Below are 21,387 nucleotides of genomic sequence, written 5' to 3'. Positions count from 1 at the left end.
TTTAAAATATAATATAGATTGATTGAGCCGTGCTGAATCCGAATCTGACCTTAGATTTCCATCAGATCTGGGTTTTGAGATATCGAGTCTTCGGCCATGAACAACTGATGGTACACTATAAGGACATACACCAATTGTTACCTTTTACCACTTAAAACGTTGGTATATTTTTTAAAATAAACCGGATTTCATTGTTTGTAGACTTTTGTAAAATTCAAGGTACGAAATAAATTTGTTTTATAACCTTCAGCCTCGTGAGAAATATATACATATAAATATACATACTTACATACATACATACATACATACATACATACATACATACATACATACATACATACATACATACATACATACATACATACATACATACATACATACATACATACATACATACATACATACATACATACATACATACATACATACATACATACATACATACATACATACATACATACATACATACATACATACATACATACATACATACATACATACATACATACATACATACATATGGGTCATTTCGTGCCAAGTGCCCAATTTTCAATGTCTTCCAAAAAAATATTATTTAAAAAAATAAAAATTTTTTTGATACATTGGAGAAATAGTTACAGGATTTTGAATAAAACCCTGTATGACCAAAATGTCCAACTTTGACCCCCTCTAAGTGCGGCAGTTGTGGACCGATAGTCTGGCCAACTATTCAATAGTACTAACCTTGGTGCAAATTTCATCATATCGATTTTTTGAGTTGGGTTACTTGATATAAAAAATGCGAAAATCAAAACTTTTTTTATTTTGACTTTTGTCGTTCTAGATTTGGATCAATGTGTTTGTTTTTATCGAATTTAGAAAATTGTAAATTATATTATTTTTAAATTTTTTTAAACAACGATTTCAATCTCAAATTTCAATGACGCCTAAACAAGTATCACATAGTATTATTAAATTAAATAAATCTTAAGAAGCTGAGTTGTTAATACATAGTTTATAAACAAATAATAGCAACAAAAATAAATTTTTATTTTCTCTGTTCATTATTTAGAGAATAGTGTTAGTGAGCACTTGTATGTTATGTTCACACTTATCGAATATTTGACAAAAAACTAGGCCACTCTTAAATATATAGTTTGATTTCCTTTTTGATATCGAAAAACATAACATAAAAGTTATACCCCTAATGTAAATATATGTATACATACATATCTATGTATCAAGATATTAGTTTTATTTCTGTACAATAACTAAATAATACTCGCAATAATCTTATTGTGTTCTTTTTTTGTGTTCTACAATTAAATTAACTACAACACAATACAATTAAATTAACGAATTTACGCATTACAAATAAATACATGACACGATCAATTCCTTTTTGTAAGAATCGCTTGTCGTTAGTTATTATTGAGCATTGCCTCAGAACGGTTCCAAAATTCTCCATTAACACGAAAAATTTATACGGGCGATATAGGATAATAATGTGGAATTTTTATTTCATAAAACAAAGTCCAATTTAAATATGATCTGCCAACAGTGAAACTATTGTATTAAATAAAGGATTAAAATAGTATTAATATATTTATATTAGTCAAATTAAGAACGGTTGAAGTTTTACATACCTAAATAAAATTCTTCGATGTAAGTACTGTTAATTATGTAATAAATATTTTATACTAAAATAAACTGTGTTCGTTAAAAACTTTGCGTTGATTCCTTTGCACTCGAAGAATTTTCGTTTTTCGGGTTTAATCCACATAACTTCATAAAGAATCCATACCACATGCGCCGCGTCACAGGATCCATAATAACGAAGTACAGAAAAAGAATAAAGCCTTGTAGGGTTGCAGTTAGACAAAATAAATATGAAAATACTAAACCAGCTTTCATAGCGTTCAAGAGTCCAAAAATCCATGTAAATCCTAAAAGGAAAAATAAAAGTACCAATAGACGTATTTGGGATATGGCTAAACTCTTTTCAGTGTGGCGTATAGATCCGGCTGGATGTTTAAGAATGTTATATATGACAACGAAGAATATCACTAAATTCGCTATTATGATCAAAGTTATGGGCAAAACGATGCCAACGTAGAAAGATATTCCAGATGGATAACAGAGAGGATTTGTTGATTCATTTTGATGGGGAATGTAAGAATCACTGTCAAACACTAGTACACACGCAACCGGAATAAGTGGTAAACCCCAACCCAAAATAGTTGATTTTATGAAGAAACGTTTAGGTCTGGTATTGCCAAACACCTGGACATAACGTTTAAATTGTAGGTACGCAATAATAACCATCCAACAGAACTGTACGAGTACTGAGTAGTGTAGGCAGGCGCCAATTGTAATGCAACTGGTGAATATTTTATTGCTTATCAGATGCTGGGAGTTTTCTTCAGTGTTGACAAAGCAAAAAAGTATCATTTGCAATGCAATTGCAGCCGAAAGTTGAAGCAGCACTTTTGAATTGGCTTTTTTGCGCCATGAACGAAATGTACAAGCGGTCACAAATATTCCAGCAATTCCAAACAAAGATAGAGAACATCCCAATAGTGTAATTATGTCCAAAGCCTGTTTGTGAATTTTCTTTACAATAACTTCGATTTCGGAATCTACAGATAAATTGTAGCTACCACCAATTAAATATGCGAATGGTGTCAAATGAGTACAGCCGCACAGCACAGTGTTGTTGTTCAGTTCTGAACGGCTTAGTACCATAACACCATCACTTGCCCATGTCTGATAATTCCAATAACTGCAATACTGCTTTTGTGTATCGTTATAATTTTCAAAGTCTCCCATATCTTCATCATTGACTGTCAGAATTAATGGTAAAATTTCGGGAAGATCTTTATCATGTCCAGGAATTGAAATTGAAATTACTTTACCATATACAATTCTATCTGCAGTTAGATTCGTTTCTTGAAACATTTTATCATTAGCATAAATCTTTATAACAACCTTTGGTTCCGGCCGTTGTGATTTCCATGTATTATTAGACATCCTAGATATTTCGTCAAGACGTTGCCACAACGAAGTGGGCACAAAAGTCCCCATTAAAATATTTGGTTCATTTAGTAATTCATCAACGCTCTGGTTGGCCAAAACAAACCGATAATATTCGTTCTTAAATGCACCTTTCAGAAAACCGTCGTCATAAAATTCTTCATCACTATTTACATCTGCCCGAAATAAGGCAACTCCAGTGATATTAGCAACCTGGGGACTAATAACAAAAGCTACAAAATTTGTTGCCATTTGAACAACCACGCCAACATCTAAATATTCGATGATATCGATTTCTTTGTCGTTATCATTTATTAAGTTTTCTAAAGGCGTCATAGTTTGATTAGTTGTTGTGGTTATATTTTCTTGAAATGTCTCCACTGATGACATGTGATCTATCAGAAATTCAAATGTATCTAATAAAATATTTGTGGCATTAAGTTCTATGGACGGGCGAATTACACGATCATTAACTTCAAGTAAATAGTTAAAAATTCGCACTACTTCTATAGCCGTTTCCGAAAAGTTTAGTGTAGACCAGGAAGGTTCAAAATAATTACTAAATGGATCTAATGTTTGCATTGTCTGAGTTGGTGATCTAGAGGGAATCTTTAGCATTGTTTTAATTGACTTGCCGATTATTTTGGCCAGATAATATAGATCGGCTGGAATTAGATTATGTAGATTTGATTCCAAGAGTTTTCTTACATCTCTTACAGCTTTTTCTGGCTGGTCTTTCGAGGTTTTTGTTATATCCAAGGTATAAAGGTTTCTGGTAATTAAATTAGCCTCTGTAATAGTGATGCAATCATCTAATGTTAACTCCTCCCAAAAGGCTCCATTAGTAAAATTACCAAGACATCTTCGCGTAATAGGCAAGCCATTTCTTTGTAAGCAGAATTTCGATTTGGTCGCAGATTGTCCAATACGCGCCAACATAAAATCGTTTTCGGGAAAACAAAATTCTGTGCTACGTACTGTGTGGCTAAAATGCGGCTGATATTCTTTAATTAAATTAATAAGTAAATCTCTAGCTTTCATACGAACCGCAGTATCGTGGCGTACTCCTTCATCATCTTCAGCACTGCTGTCTTCTTCGCTGTGCTGTTCCTTGCTTGTATCCACTGATGATGATTTTATTGATACAGTAGTATGACATAAACATCTTAAGTAAGATGTATTCGGATAAATATATAAAATATCCATTATTCGTACATTATGTAGCACAAGATCTTTAAGGTATTTGTGTTTTTCGTGCACAGTTTTTAATTTATCTTTAATGCACGTAGCTATTTGTTTCATTTGATCGTGGGAAAATATCATTGCAAGGTGGTCAGATTTTATAGGAGCTTCTATTTGCATTGCAAAGGCATGACCCTTTTTAGCTTTCGCAGCAACGACTTTTGCAGAAGATACATGAGTAAAATTGAAAATCGTATGAGCTTCACACCAGTATTGTCCAGGGTCGTCATTTTTTATTTTAAGCTTAAAGATAGTCTTAGTGTGTGATTTATTTTCCCAAATTTTCTTCAATTCCACTTTAGACAATTCCCCATAGTCGGCATTTGTAAAGCAATGTATACTGTTTTCAGGCTTGTCATTAGACCAAATGTAGAACTTATTGTAAACAGTTAATATTAAAGACTCAAGATCAGTGTCCATACGTAAAATCATATCCACATTCTTACGGCTTTCAATATGTTCAACACATAGACCATGAATTGTTTTTCCGGATGAGACAATTTTCATATGATTATTCTTTGGTTTTATAGCCCACTTTCCATTCGGTACCTGAACAATACCCTCAAGCTCCACATATTCTTCGTTTTCAATATCAAACTCGTGGAATATAATATTTATGGTATTGACTTTTTTAAAGTACTCTGTAACATTAAGCATACGAAAATCATCTGGATACTTTTGTCCATCCCAAGTTATTCCATAACATTCATTTGGTCTATGGCTTAAGGCACCAGAGTCTTGCGGACATCCCGATTTGGCAACGAAATGTTTCCTAAAGACACATATCGAATAATGAGATTCACTACAATGAGTCATTTCCATTTGAATCGATGGTTGCTTTTGCTTTTCAACTTCTCTCTGTATATAAGCTGCTACGCAATGTTTATCTGATAATGTTTCGGTTTTTGCTGATAGCATTTCCCCTCTGTCATCGAAAAGTTCATTCCATTGTTTACCTGGCAATCGTATTACAAATGGATTAAATTTGTTCTCTTCATATCTTTTTATAGGCAACCAAAAACTTGTAATGTTATATTCTTTCAAAAGGAACTTAAAAATTTTATGATCAATTGTAAATGTATTAAGTCCAGGTATAACATTCGATCCATAGCAGAAGTGCTCGTCAAAAGTTTGCGCTTCTGACGAAATTTTAAGACAAAGGTATTCATCATTCAGAGGCAGTTCTATTAAATCATCGGGACATTTGATATTTTTACTGCGAAATTTACTGCATTGAACTTGATTTGGAAACCATTCGCCCGTTTTGAAGTTACATTGTCGCAAAACGATTGAGCCGTTATCCCAGCATACGTCTGGCTGGGATATTACATATTTCACGTCATTACCATCATTAATCTTCCATTCAAATATTCCCTTTAATGTCTTCTCCTCAGGACAAGTTTTCTAGAAAATTAAAAAGGTCCTCTTTAAACGATTTCTAAAGAGTGAACAAAATTCCAATTTACACATACTACTTTTGAATTTAAACTCCATGTCATTGAAAAGCGATTTAATGCAAAAATCAACAAAATACAATAGAATAACTTTATTAACGTTTTTTGCATCTCACTCAGAAATTAGAAAAAAATAATTAAATTCAATTATTGTATAAACAGTCCGCCTTGCCTTTTACTAACAAGTTTAACAATCGACTCAACAGAAGATACTACTTATTACTAGTTGTATGTAAATATACATATTCATTATGGAATCTCTTGTTCATTTCTTTGGAGGAGATAAACTTTTATTCATTTTTTCATTCTTTCTTAGCGTTTGAAGTTGTTTTATCTAATTTTCACGTAAGATTACCTGATCTTGTACACATTTGTACACATAAGATAACATTTTATAAACAATATACATATGTACATTAGGGTGGCGCCAAAATGGAAGTTGGAAAATGGAAATTTTAGTTCCTTCTATGATACCATTTCTCAAATATTTTAACTTGACTTGAGGTTTTTATGATTTCTTTCATATTTTTATAAAGACTTGATATAAAAATTTTATATCATTCCTTTGAGTGAAATATAACAAAACTTTGAGTAAAACAAAAACCTTAAAGAGGACATTTTTATTCTTTCACACAGCTCACCAAATATTAAACCCAGGAAATACAATTTGAGAAACGGTATCTTAGAATGAAACAAACTTTCATTTTCGGAACCTTACTTTTTTCCATACAAACGGATCCACCCTACTGTACATACATATATATACATATATATGTAAATTAGGAATATAACAATAAACAATACGAAGAAAAATTATTTTCTTTTATCGCGGTTGTTGAATATTTAAATAAATTTTTCGAAAAATCGCAAATAATTATCGATTTGTATCATAAAACATAATCATACCCGTATTTAAAATTTTAGTTAAAACTGAAGATTATCCCAATTTTGATTGAAAAAAATTAAATTTATTTTAAATTAATGTTGTTTTTGATTCGAAATATGTGGTATAAAGTATTTTCATAAGTAACACAATATTGACTATCGTGTGGTGATATATCCAAAATTTCGTTATACCCCTAATGTACATCCACATCTGGTATGAAAAACTTTAATGCAAATGTACATACATACCTTTATACAACAATTAGCCATTTTTCGCTTATAGCCAATTTGAATTTCTGATTTGAAATAAATAAAATTATATGACACAGTAGAACAAACACAATTTTTTCAGAACACAGTCGTTTAAGAAACATTTATAAAACATTAAATGTCAAATTTTTCAATACTGATTCGGTCTAATGTACATACATACATTTTGTTTTGTACAGTATTGGTCATAACCAACTTGAAAAAGTCTTTTAAATTAAATAAAATTGTATCTTAGATTATGTAAGAGCAACCTATGTACGTACTATATACTATGTCCAAGTAAACCAAGAAGTGTTATCAAAAAACAAGTTATAGTGCTATATTCGCCTATGCCGAATCTTAAATACCCTCCGCCTGTAAGCTACTTTTTATAAATGTCCATCTAAATATTTTTAAATATTTAATAAATTGTGAAATGGGGGTACTATTAAGTAAAGGAAGTAAGAAAAAATATTTAGTAATTTATTTTTACATACAAATATGGAAGTAATTTTGTTAAGGTGTATAACAAATTTATAGACCTTTTATGGACAAATTATGAGCTGATCCGAATAATTTAAAAGAATGATTTGTTTATATGCCAAACATATTCCTGTCGTTATTATGACCTTATATAGGAGCTATGACCAATCATTGGCAAATCCGAACAACATTTCGCAGAATGATTTATCGATACACAAAGCTTACTCACGTCGGATTTTATCCGAATATCCTTACATATTAAAAGTCTACTTTTGTAACATCGAGTCACGCAAAATTAACTGCTTATATAATATACATATATATATATTTAAATTATTTACATTTTTATGTAGGGCTTTAATAGCTCTACCCAGCAAAAACTCGGTAATGGGTTGTACTTCCATAACCACTTACTTCTCAATGACTACTACTTACCGTCTGCAATACTTAGAAGTACAAAAAATAAAACAAAATTAGTTTTGTTTGTGAAAACCATTATTTGACGCGCAATAAAATAGCTAAGCAGTGGTGCAGTGTGTAGAACATTTGACTAAAAAAACGGAAGTCCCTGGTTCGTATTCTAGCTGGCTCTTTTTATTATTAAAAACCAAAAAAACTTACTCAACAACTGTTTTGTAAGAGAAATTGCAAGTACTTCTTTAACTCCCTATTTGTAAGCGTGCGTAGAAGTACTTGCCTACAATGACATCACCGTGTTAAAATAATGACTTAAAATGCTAATGAAGAAGTAGTGAAAAGAGCTTTTATTAGCTTTTTAACTCATTGCTTTTCAATGTAAGTTTTTCCTGGGTATGTATGGTCCTAAGATATTGTCAATTAATGTGCGTGATGTGACAGAAAATATACTTTTCGGTGGAAATACCCATATGTAAGTAATTTTAATGGACCTTATATCAGAGCTATGGCCAATTATGGACTGATCCGGAAAAAATTTTGCAGTATGATTTGTATGTACTCAAAATATACTAATGTCGTATTATAGCGAACTCTTTTTTCTCAATTTACGTTTAACTAATTTTCGGAAGTGGACCGATACGGAAAAAACTTGAAGAATGATTTACACATAGGCAAAATATATTTACAGTACTTTTCGCTTATAGTCACAACCCTTAATTGCACACAAATTGAGAACTATATCGCTAAAGTGATTATAAACAAAATTTTTGGTTTATGCCACAATGTGCTTATAAAGAAAATCTTATATATTAATTTTTTCTGAATATAAAAAAATTAAAAAAAGATACAGTTGTATCTTTTATTTTTTCAAATAAAAAATTTTAATTTATAACCTGCTCTAAGCAAAAATGTCTCAAAATATCTACTGCATTTAAAATGTCTTAATCGAAAGTCGTTTTCTTCAACAAAATCTTATTCATTTGGACCGTTACTAGTTAATGTACGATACATTTCTTTGTAGTAGTAGTGGATAGCCACTTTGAAAACTAATTTTTTAGAAAAAAATTTCGTGTGTGACAATATCGTGAAGTTCTTTCATATAACGTGACTTTTAATAGCCGCGAGTAGATGGAATATATGTGAAAAGTGCTTATATCAAAAATGGACTATAAAGCGATATTTTTATATGAAATTGATCGATAGAGATATTTAAATCTAATAAAATTGACAACATGACTAATGTGACTATAACAGTGATGTCTATAAACGAAAAATACTGTATGTCGAATTTGATCTCGGTATCTTGTTTTGTCAATGAAATATGTGCGTATATAGGACATACATATGACCCATCCGAAAATAAAAATTCGCAGAATGATGAACATATAGACAAAATATATATGAGCAGAATTTGATCCAGGTACCTTATTTAATCAATAAAATATGTGCGTTTAAGTAACTTTTGGTAGTGAACCTTATATGGGAAGTATGACTTTTTAAATGTTAGGGTTAAAAAAATGATGAAATTTTTTAATAGCACAACAACGATATTTTGTGTGGACATAGTCTGGCATCTTAGAAGTACAATTATCTTCTCGTGAATAATTTTCAGCAAAAGCCGCAAGTTATAGCAATTTAAAGTTTAAAAAAATGACCAAAATTACGGTTTTTCCTGAAACTCAAAAATATAACGACGAAGGACCCAACATACCATTATATAAAAAAAATTATGCATTTATATTTGATAGATCAAAAATTGTGAGGATTTAAATTTATTTTAAATTTCATACACATGACCGAACTTTTTTTATTGCATTTAATGCAAAATCGTACCATACTTAACGGCTTATCGATTTTGGTATTAGCTTCGTTATCAGCTACCAATTAATGCTGTTAAGTCTTACCAATTTTAATTAGCGGTTTAGGTGTGCTTCGTCGAATTATCTTGTAACTCAAGAAACACCGCATTTACGGCGAAATAGAAATTTTGATGTTATTTCTTTTGTAGTTAACATATCCCTTTTTATATACAATTAACTGCTTTTTTCATTTCTAAATTTAAATGAATTAATTATCCAAAAAACCGTTAAAATGAAAACCAGTTCGGTTAACTTAAATTTTGTAAAAAATTATATATTAACATGCATGATGTAATAAGTAAGTTGATAGCGTTTCGGCAAAAAACACAATATTTTTTGTTGTCTAGAGTTGGGTTTTGTCAAAATGAAATTTCTAAAATTGAAAAATTTTAGAAATTTTATTGGTAAGAAATATTTTTTGTGTATTTTACAATATTACCTATAAAACCGTCGTTACATTTAGCTTGTATCTGCAGCAGGGCAATGTTTTAATACTTCTTTAGTCTGAGTTTTCTTATTTGAAAACTTTTTATGAACATTTTAATTCATAATTTAAAATTTTAATTTTTTTTGCTTTGAAAACACAAATATATTTTTTTAGAATAAAAACAAGTTAGAGTGCTATATTCGGCTAAGCCGAATCTTAAATACCCTCCACCAGCAAGCTACTTTTTATTGAAACCCATCTAACTATCTAATTTTTAGATAACTTGCCAGAATTTTTGTCGAACTAATTTTTATTAGGTCCAGAAAAATTTATATTAATACGCCAGTTCGAAAACATTATAATAGAATGAATTATCTTTACACAGAACATACTCATGTCGAATTTTATCCGGATATAATAATTTAATAACGAATTAAGTGTTATTAAGTGATTTTCAGAAGTTAACCTTATATGGGAGCTAAGACAACTTATGGACCGGTCCGGAAAAAAATCCGTATAATGATTTATATAGATATATACAAAATACGCATTTATGTCAAATTTTATATCTATGTATAAAATGTGCGTTTAAGTAATTTTCAGATATGGTCCTTATATGGGAGTTGTGACCAATTATGGACTGATCAGGAAACAATTTCGTATAATGATTTATATACAGAAAAAGATCAAGTCTAATTTTACTCCAATAGCTTTATTAATCAATGAAATATATGCGTTTAGGTGACTTTAGGAAGTGGACTTTATATAGGAGCTATGAGCATTTAAGGGCCTATCCGGAAAAATTTCGCAGAGTGATTCATATGTGCACAAATCATATTTTATCAAGATATCTTTATTTGATAATTAAATATGTGCGTTTAAAGGATTTTTTGAAGTGAACCTATTACCAAATATGGACCGATCCAGAAAAAAATTGGTACAATGTTTTATATGCCTATCCGCAAAAAATTTCGTAGAGTGATTTATGTAAAGTCAAAACATATTTGTGTCGAGTGTTCTCAAATTAACTTTATTTGACAATGAAATATGTGTGTTTAAGTGACTTATATGGAAGCTATGACCAATAATGGACCGATCCGAGAAAAAAGTGGTAGAATGATTCATATGTACACAAAACTTATTCAAGTCGAATTTTACCCCTATAGCTTTAGAATTTAATGAAATATATGCGTGTAAGTGATTTTCGGAAGTGGACCTTATATGGGAACTATGACCAATTATGGGCCTATTCGGGAAAAATTTCGCAGAGTAATTCATATTTGGATAAAACATGTTTGTGTCGATTTTATCAAGAAAGCTTTATTTGATAATGAAATATGTGCTTTTAAGTGATTTTCGTAAGTGGGCCTTATATGGGAGTTATGACCAATAATGGACCGACCCGTAAAAAAATTATAAAATGATTTGTACGTACACAAAACATATTCAAGTCGAATTTTATCCCAATAGCTTTAGAATTCAATGAAATATATGCGTTTAAGTGATTTTCGGAAGTGGACCTTATATGGGAGCTATGACCAATTATAGGCCTATCCGGAAAAAATTTCGTAGAGTTATTCATGTTTTGGCAAAACATATTTGCGTCGAATCTTGTCAAGATAGCTTTACTTGACATTGAAATATGTGCTTTTAAGTGATTTTCGGAAGTGGGCCTTATATGGGAGCTATGACCAATAAGGAACCGATCCGTAAAAAAAATAGTGCAATGATTTGAATGCACACAAAACATATTTCTGTCGAATTTTATCACGATAGCTTTATTTGACAATGAAATATGTGCGTTTAAGTGATTTTCGGAAGTGGACCTTATATGGGAGCTATGACCAATTATGGGCCTATCCGGAAAAAATTTCATAGGATGATTCATATTTAGACTAAACATCTTTGTGTCGAATTTTATCAAGATAGCTTTATTTGACAATGAAATATGAGCTTTTAAATGATTTTCGGAAGTGGGCCTTATATGGGAGCTATGACCAATAATAGACCGATCCGTAAAAAATTTTGTAAAATGATTTGTATGTATACAAAACATATTTGTGTCGTATTTTATCCCGATAGCTTCATAATTCAATGAAATATATGCGTTTAAGTGATTTTCGGAAGTGGACCTTATTTGGGAGCTATGACCAATTATGGGCCTATCCGGAAAAAATTTCATAGGATGATTCATATTTAGACTAAACATCTTTGTGTTGAATTTTATCAAGATAGCTTTATTTATCAATGAAATATGTGCGTTTAGGTGATTTTCGGAAGTGGACCTTATATGGGAGCTATGACCAATTGTGGACCGACTGAGATCTATGTTGACGGTATGATTTCTGTTCATATTATATTTACATGTACAAAATTTCGTGTTGATACCGATATATTTGAGGGAGTTATTAACGATAAACTAATTTCCGGGAATATATACCTTTGTATGGGAGCTATGGGAAATATTCGATCGATTGTAAGGATTTTTAATATAATTGATCACTGCCCTGAAAAAATAACGTATGGCAAAATTCATCGAAATATCTTTGGTAGTTTCTGAGAAAACTTCAAAAGAATTATGAAAAAAACGTAATTTTTTTCGAGGTAGTCTGAAATTTTTACTCATAACTTTTTACGTTGAGAACCGATTTTGCTGATTTTCAATACCAAACTGCTTAGGATAATAATAAATATTTTAGATGAATTTGGTTGATTTCCTTTGCTTAGTTTTAACGTGAGCGTGTTTTACACAGACAGACAGACAGACGGACAGACGGACATAGCTAAATCGACTCAGAATTTCATAAGGACCCAGAATATACATATATACTTTGTTGGGTCTTAGATGAATATTTCTTGGTGTTACACACGGAACGACAAACTTATACCCTCTATCACCACTGATGGTGGTGGAGGGTATAATAAATTAATTTATTTTGATACAACCCAAGCACTTTTTAAATAACGATTTCACCTTACTTAGTGCATCCTGATTAACATGAATGAACTTTTTTAATGCAAAAACGTACTTTTTTCGAACGGCTTATCGATTTTCATATAACCATCATTACCAACTACCGATTGATGTTTAATCTTACCAATTTAAATTGGCGGCTTGGGTGTGCTTAATCGACTCTTGTTGGAAAGAAACCCCTCGTATTCATTGATTAAATTTTTTTAATACAAACCAATTCTTTCTATACAAAGATTTATTACTGATAAAATTCTGAATTTAAAATTTGTTTATAATTATAATTCGAAATTTTATGGACGTATTCTTTCAAGTCTTTTGTCAAAAAAAGAATTTCCCATATACATACATACGTATACTTTAAACACATTCATGATGAATTTTATCCCGATATCTGGTATATTTGGTACTGAAATATGTGAGTTTACGTGATATTAGAAGTGAGCTATGACAAATTATGGACCGATCCGAGAAATATTATACCGAATATTATACCGATATCTTTATTTCTGAATTAGTTAAGTGCATTTAAGTGATTTTCGGAAGTGGGCTTTATATGGGAGCTATGATCAATTGTGGACTGACACAGATCTACGTTGGTAATAAGAATTCTGTTTATATAATATGTATATATATCTGAAAAGTTTTTGCGTGATACCGATATTTTTTAGGAATTTATTAACGATAAATCAATTTTCGGGAACATTTTGAACATAATTGATCCCTGAGCGAAAAAAATAACGCATTCCAAAATTTATCATTTATTTTCGAGGTAGTCTGAAATTTTTATCCATAACCAAATATCAAACTGCTTAGGACAACAATTAATATTTCCAGTGAATTTGGTCTATTCTTTTGCTTAGTTTTAACGTGAGCGTGTTTTAACCAGACAGACAGACGGATATGTCTAAATTGACTGAGAATTTCATAAAGACCCAGAATATACATATATACATTGTTGGATCTCAAATAAATATTTCTTGGTGTTACAGTCGAAATGACCTTCTATCACAACTGATGGTGGTGAAGGGTATAAAAAACTAAATAATCTGGGCCGTATTATATAAATTGAATTCGTCTGAAAGGATAGAACTAGAGCAATTATAACTCTAAATATGCTAATACCGAGACATTGGAGATCATGTTTATACTATCGGTATAAATTTCGCTGAAGAATTTATGGTCTTTAAGCGATATACGAGGAGAAATAATAAGTCTGCTCATTTACTTTCCCAGTAATTACTTGCAACGAGAGAGTAAAATCAAAATTTACGAAATTACTCTCAAAATTAGTAAAAGTAAATGAATGCTTTACTAGTAAAAACTTTCAAGAAAACATAAACGTGATTTTTAAACCGTCTTACAAATTTTGTTTTTAAATTATTATTAAAGCTTCCAAAATAGGTAAAAGCATCTGAATTTTGAGTAATATCGTAATAATTTACCTCGTAAACATTTTTATTTTAAAACAAACACAAAAGCGTTGACTGACAATAACAAAAACGGCTGTTCAATTTTATATAGGATATTTATTACTATTACAAAATATAACTTGTAATAGTTTGCAACGAGAGAAACACTTGCTCTTCTTGCAAGTGTTTTGAGTTAATGAACGCTTTACCAGTAACAATTGCTAACGAGTTTAAGAATATTGATTCACTATTACTGCATGTAATATATGGCGAATTTCATTGCGATACTAGTGTTTATAAGCTAACTATAGACGTAAATTTTTTGCGGAAACTCTTTATGGGGCTAGGGTCAAATGAGGCCCGGTAATTACGATTTCTTTTTGCATTGTTTTATAATTTTTTAGCATATGTAAGTGATGTAAGCAAAGTATTCAACACAAAAATGTGAATATCCTTAATTAGTAGTTTTTGAGGAATTTCATATTTCACATAATGTTGAATATTTGTATAATTTTATTTTTATTAACATACTAACATACAGATATTAAGGTGGAAGTACACAACACTAGTGCTGTTAAAGTATTGAGTAGTGGGTACTCAATACTAAAAAGTAGTTACTCAATACTTTCAGACTTGTATATGGATTTAACTTATTTAAATTTAACGGCTATGATGTGAAAAAATACAGCTCTACAACTAATACAGATCATATCATTATTAGAAATGCAACTCTTAGCAATATCAAATCAATGTAAAAATAATTTAAAAACTGCAATAATAGTTAAAAAGTTTCAAATATTTATTGACGGAATCTAAAAAAATAAAATGTCTCAAAAGAGGTGTGATGTCTGGTCTAACTTTACTTAAAAAAGGAGAAATTCCTCGTTTTTAATTTAAAATAAAACCGTTAAAAGTATCGAGTAGTATTGAGTATCCAAACGAAAAGTATTGAGTAGTATTGAGTAATCAAAAGTAGTAGAATATTACAGCACTACACAACACACGGCAACGAGTTATAGGCTTCTGTCAAAATAGTTTAAATAGTGTATTTTCATTTAACAAAGATATACACTGCAGTTTGTAACGCGTCTGCCGGGAAAAGTTCAGCAACTTTCAACTTTTGACGCATCGGCAACTGATTAGAGTTGTATTTTGTTTTGTGTTGAATAAGAATAAACTAAAATGAAATAAATTTCTCCAACAGTGAAAGAAAAATATTCAAAAAATAGACAAAAACTTAAAATTTTGATTTTTAAAATAGTAATAGTCGTAAAAACATTAAAAGAATGATCGAAATGACGCGTGCTGTGTAACTTGCCGCTTATAAATCGCGAAAAGTTTGAAAAGCGTGAAATGCGTTGCCGCCTCATCGCGTGTTGTGTACTTCCACCTATAATGTTTTATACCTATACGAAAGCCATTTTCCTCTTGAAGATAAGACTTTATCTACATATGTGTAATTTAAATGGCTTTAATTTTGAAGTAATCAATTTTCAATCGATTTTCCCTTATCCGATTTGACCGAAATGTTACACCGGACATAAAAGATATAAATAAATATATATCAAATTAAAAATATCATAGAATAAAAATATGCGCTTACAAATCGATGCCAAAAATCTTAAATTATTCTGAAACGTGTAAAATTCTCATCCACGAGTTCATACGACGCGCCATAAAAACATTTAAAACATATAAAAGCATTTGCATACTTTGGTTTCCTGATTATAACATATTCTTCTTATTTTTTAGAAAACAATGCAGTATTACAACCTCATTGTTGCTTTATTGGTGGTCACTCATCTTGGAAACAGTTTCAGTGTAAGTACATACATATACGCAATTAAATAAAACATTAATATAAACATTAAAGTGTTGTAACACAATAAATAATTATAAAAGTGCTAATTACGAAATATATATTTTTGGTAAATTGTCTATTATTTATATGAAAAATTATAATACTTATTCATAGATAACATAGCGATGTCTGTGGTGCAGAATGGAATTTTGGAAATAAATTTGTAATTTATAAACGGCTAATTCGTTAATAAAAAATTAAAACTTAAAAAAACTTAGTTTATATTAGAAATTGGGGTTGGTGCATAATGTTTTTGATTCCATTGGCCATCACTTGGAGGTATTCCAAAAATTTCGCGAAAATTAGTTATATCCTCAATAAAAACTAGTGTATAAACGGCAACAATAAAGCTATCTTGAGGACCGATTACAGATTTTAATTAGACTTCTTTTCGAAAGCATCTTTGATAGAATTATTAAAACTGATTTCAATGGACAGACAGACGAACAGAGGGACATGGATTAATCGACTCCGCTATTTATAAAGCAGAGACTGAAAATAACTGGGCCACATAACCAAAGTTATTGAATTGTGATTTATTTTTGTTTTTTTAAATAAATCACTCAGAATAACAGTTATAAAATGATTTTTACTTAAATGGTTTAGTATAACCTTTACTACTTTTGTTTTGTTACTTATGTTTTTGGCTGAGCACTTGGTTTTTGTATTCCTTTTCCTCTTGCTTATATGAGAGTGGGAGAGTATATTGTTGTTGTTTGCTATGATTTCTGAAGATAGTATGTGTGTCCTAATCGTGTATTTACAATTGCGATTTATTGTTTTGCTTTTAAAAATAAAAATCATAAGCAGACCTTTTCAAAAATGTTTACAAAATAAAAATCAATTAAAAATTAAATTGTTTTTGTTTTGTGTATAGTTTGTTTTTTTTTTTTTGCTGAGAACATTCATATCGCATGTGTATGAGTGAGAATAACACAATGCCGCAGGGGCATGTTTGGCCGCCAATGATTTATACCCTTCATGAGAAGGGTATATATAAGTTTGTCATTCCGTTTGTAATTTCCACAATACAATTTCCCGACTCTATAAAGTATATATATTCTGGATCCTTATAGGTAGCGGAGTCGATTAAGCCATGTCCGTCTGTTCGTTGAAACAAATTTTCTGAATGCCCCAGATATCTTCATGATCCAAATCTTCAATAATTCTGTCAGACATGCTTTCGAGAAGTTTTCCGTCCATAAATAACGAAGATATGAGCAAAAATCAGACAACCTCTGAAAATTTCATCAAAAAAAGAAATTTTTTTGCATGCTTTGATAAAAAAGCAACAACAACATTATTTAATGGAAAAAAACGTATGTTTAGATGTATCTTGGTTTCATTGCTTTGTGTGTTTTATTCCGTTAAGCGTTCTTGTTGTTATTGCCTGTTTGTTTTGCTATCGCTAAAGTAATGGCAGATTTGGGAAAAATTAAATAAATTAAAATTTCATATAATTAATCTTTATATAATATTCGGCAAAGGCGAATATAAACTTATTACTTGCTTGAATCCAGAAAAGATATTGGTATGAATGTGATTGGACATTTTTTTATTTAAGTAATAGAAAAAATCTGCTTAAAATCGGTTTAAAATTACGCTCGATATTTAAAAAAATTGAGTCAAGGTATGCAAAAATGTTTAAATTTTAATTTTCAAATGGCTTTAACTTGAAATATATAAATGAAGGTCCGCGGATCGAAAAATACCATAAATAAACAATATTCTGCTTTTATATGTAAATGTTACAAAACAAGTAAGAGTGCTATATTCGGCTGTGTTTGTATTTATGTATACTTGTATATACTGTATCGACAAAAGTGAAATATTTATCAGCAGAATTTGTGGAGTTAAGAAACCATGGTCTGTCCGAAGAAATAATAGCTTAATTTCACATATAAAATTAGCATTAAAATAACTTAAATTTAAGTTTAATTACGAAATATAATTTTAAAACTTAATAGCGAAACTAAATATTTAATACACAAGAAACTAAAAATTTTAAAGAAACTTAAATCAGGTATGAAACTTATGAAATCAAATGTTGAAGCGAACAAACTTATATCTCTAACGAAGTACTTACTTGGTAAGTAAATCTAAGTGTTTTACCTTAAATTAAATATTAAAATCTAAACTTAAACTCGTATGATAACGAAAAATTCGAATTACCAAATTTAGAGATTATGACACATAATCCGTGAACCTGGTAAAACTGAAAATCGACATTACAATTAATGTCATCTGCACAAAAAGGTTATACAAAAATTCAAAATATTCATTGAATCGGTTTTTAAAAATTTACCTGCGGAAACGCTCACAAGTCACATACCACCGCTACGACTGGAAATATGCCTTTTAGAGCTCTGCTATCAACTCAAACAAGAGTTCTTTCGTCATTCCTTCCTCGATTTTCGGAGCCCTCGAGTCATTACCACTTGTACATAATTTGCTGGATTACACACCTTGTCACTATCAGCTTCGTATTCAAAGGTTTCTACTACCTTCATTTCATCAAAGGCCACCACGCACACTTTGTCCTCTTCTTCCAGTCTTATTATGTCTTCCGTTATATTTATTTTATGACACCAGCGCTGTAGAGTATGTTCGTAAGGTAGTGGAAACCCTTTTGTGTACAATTGTCTATAAGCTCTCTGGCCAGATGCGTGCACCAAAAATGTCCTCTCACTTTCACTTCACATCAAAAAATATGGATCGCATTGATTCCACAGTCGCATTTGCTTCAGCAACCTTACAACTTTGTTCCTTTATTTCTGTGTCCAGAATCCTAACTTTATCCAAATAATTCTGTCTACCCACTGTATAGTCAGTAATCACAGGACTATATAGATTTAATAAGTGAAAATGTGGGCTAAAAAATAAAATAAAAACTTGATTTACATTCTCCGTTTGCGTTCCCTGATCCCTGCGCTCGGATATGTAATTTCAAACGATCCAGTGAAATTGAAGAAAAAACTATGTGAATTGAATCAAAATGTTATTTCTCACATGCAAGTGTTTCTGTAAGAACATTTTGTGAGAACTATCTGTCATTTATGTTTTTTGACGTAAGTTATCGGAAATTTGTGAGTAAAAGTGTTTCTGTAAGAAAATTTTGTGAGAAGTTTCTCACATGAACTGTCAAAAAACTCACATTTTAAAACGATGCGGAAAGTAAAATTTTAAGTAAAAAAAAATAATTTAAACATGAATTCTATAAAATAATGAAAAAGTTATGTCATATTTATCATTAATTAAGATTATGAAACTATTGTTCACTAATTTTTAGAAGATAGGAGGAATTTCGGATATACAAAAGCAAATGCTAAAAAAGTACGTGGGAGTAAACTTAGAATTTGTCATGGGCGAATTTAATGGGATAATTTTTCGAACAATTTTCATTTAATTTCTATATTTTTTTGTTTATTTATTCTTCGTTTATAAATTTGTTGGGCAATTTCTGTTTTCTTCTTTTAATTCTTATGTTTTTGACAGCTGTTTTATTGGAAATTTCCAATAAAAACGTAATTCGTGTAGACTCTTCTCACTTTAAGTTACAGAAACACTTTTTACTCACAAATCGAGAAACGATGGAATTTTTTATTTCACACTTCTCGATGTGAGAACTTCTCACTAAAAGTTACAGAAACGGGGTACTAAGTTAGGAAACAATTGCCGGGATTCCCTGCAATGTTGTCCCAATGGTATAGAAGTGGAAGTCAACAAACAATTCTTGAGAGGAATCAAAGTAAGAAAACAATTGCAGGGGTTTCGAACAATGTTTTCCTACCTGAAGGGGTGTGGAAGTCATCATATGCAACTCATTTGGAACTGAACTGGTGGGGAAGTCTGCATATAAAATTCATTCGAAGAACCAGAATTAGGAAACAATTATCGGGGTTCCGTGCAATATTGTCCTAACTGTAGTTGACTTGATGAAAACATGCCGTCAGATAGAAATAGATCTTCGTACGCAGGGCTAAAAAAATAATTTACTTATGATTCCAAATGTTTAAAAGTAGAAAAATTTTTACAATAGATTTCACTGTTGGTCTAATTTTATAGAAAACTAAAAATATACCAGTTTAAGATCAAAGAAATTGATTTTTTTTACTTACGATCCCAGCTATTGCATTTTATGGTTCTACACTAGGTGTTGTATGTAAAATTCATAAATTACCAATTGGAGGACGAAAAAGTATAATATACTAGGCTTGCCAGATTTGATATCAACAAAAAACGTACATCGTAATTAAAAAAGCAGTACAATTGAATAAAAAAAGTAGAATTGTTTATTTTCAAAAAAATTAAATTAAATTATTCTAAAAACGCTATATTGACATTGGTTGCTATGATTTTTCACAAAAAAAAAAAACTTATATAAAACTAATTTATGACAATAAAATTAATCAAATTACAAATCATTTTTTTTAATATTAGTGTGCTATTAATTTAAATATTTTCTTTAAAAAGTGTAAAATTCCCTAAATTTTAGTTTCGTTTGGTTTGTTTACATTTTCAAATATCAACCATTTGTTGTGAACATATGTTTGATATCTTTTTATGGAGAAAAAATGTCCAGTAAAATATAAAAATTCTCTATCTGTAACTGTTACAAAAACGTTACAACTTTTACTCTGTTATTCAAATTTGTCATTCTTCAAACATCCTCAGATACCTAATTTTCGAAAAATTAGTCACCCTGCTACGAAAAATAAGAATGGCAGAATAGTTTTTTAAAAATCGTTCCACAGCGGGACTGGATAAAGCTGTCGAATAGGTACCTACACGACGGAGCATTACGGACCATTTTAACATTCAAACATGTCCTTCACATTTGCAGTATTTTTTTATGCCGAAAATTCATTAAAAACTTTCATTACAGTGATATCTTAATCAAAATTTAACAACTTTAAAGCATTTTGAATAAACGCACTATTTTATGCATGACAAACAGTGTGACCATTTTGGCATTTTTGCAGCTAGATTTAGCATTTTTTATTTTGATTTAGCTGTAAAATTTTAATTTAGCATTTGGCATTTTATTTAGCATTTTTATAAAATATTTTTAGCATTTTTAGCTTTTTTTACAATTTTAGTATATAAACAAAAAAA

General features: G+C 30.2%; 2 protein-coding genes across 3 annotated transcripts in view; one reads left to right on the top strand and one right to left on the bottom strand.

Moving 5' to 3' along the window:
- LOC119606501 (aminopeptidase N) overlaps positions 1 to 21,387 on the top strand; it is a 75,470-nt gene that overhangs the window by 33,104 nt on the left and 20,979 nt on the right. Inside the window, exons 1-2 of one of the 2 annotated variants that reach the window (XM_037960032.1) lie at positions 1,403 to 1,644; positions 16,164 to 16,232. In XM_037960032.1, coding sequence (XP_037815960.1) covers positions 16,170 to 16,232 — 63 coding nt within the window. In that variant the 5' untranslated portion in view covers positions 1,403 to 1,644; positions 16,164 to 16,169. Of the gene's footprint in view, positions 1 to 1,402; positions 1,645 to 16,163; positions 16,233 to 21,387 lie in introns of those variants that run through there. The other variant, XM_037960033.1, reaches the window with a different exon arrangement.
- Positions 1,009 to 5,910, bottom strand: LOC119606500. The gene is made up of 3 exons (XM_037960031.1): positions 5,727 to 5,910; positions 1,626 to 5,658; positions 1,009 to 1,545 (listed from the first exon to the last, which is right to left on the bottom strand). The coding sequence occupies exons 1-2, from the start codon at positions 5,817 to 5,819 to the stop codon at positions 1,699 to 1,701; spliced, it is 4,053 nt and encodes a 1,350-aa protein (XP_037815959.1). The 5' UTR covers positions 5,820 to 5,910; the 3' UTR covers positions 1,009 to 1,545; positions 1,626 to 1,698.

This window comes from Lucilia sericata, unplaced genomic scaffold, assembly GCF_015586225.1.
Source record: "Lucilia sericata isolate MDLA Ls3-8-SP2 unplaced genomic scaffold, ASM1558622v1 Contig000595F_arrow, whole genome shotgun sequence".
Taxonomy (NCBI): Eukaryota; Metazoa; Arthropoda; class Insecta; order Diptera; family Calliphoridae; genus Lucilia; species Lucilia sericata.
The sequence above is the reverse complement of the archived record's forward strand: the minus strand, read 5'-3'. Positions and strand labels throughout refer to the sequence as shown.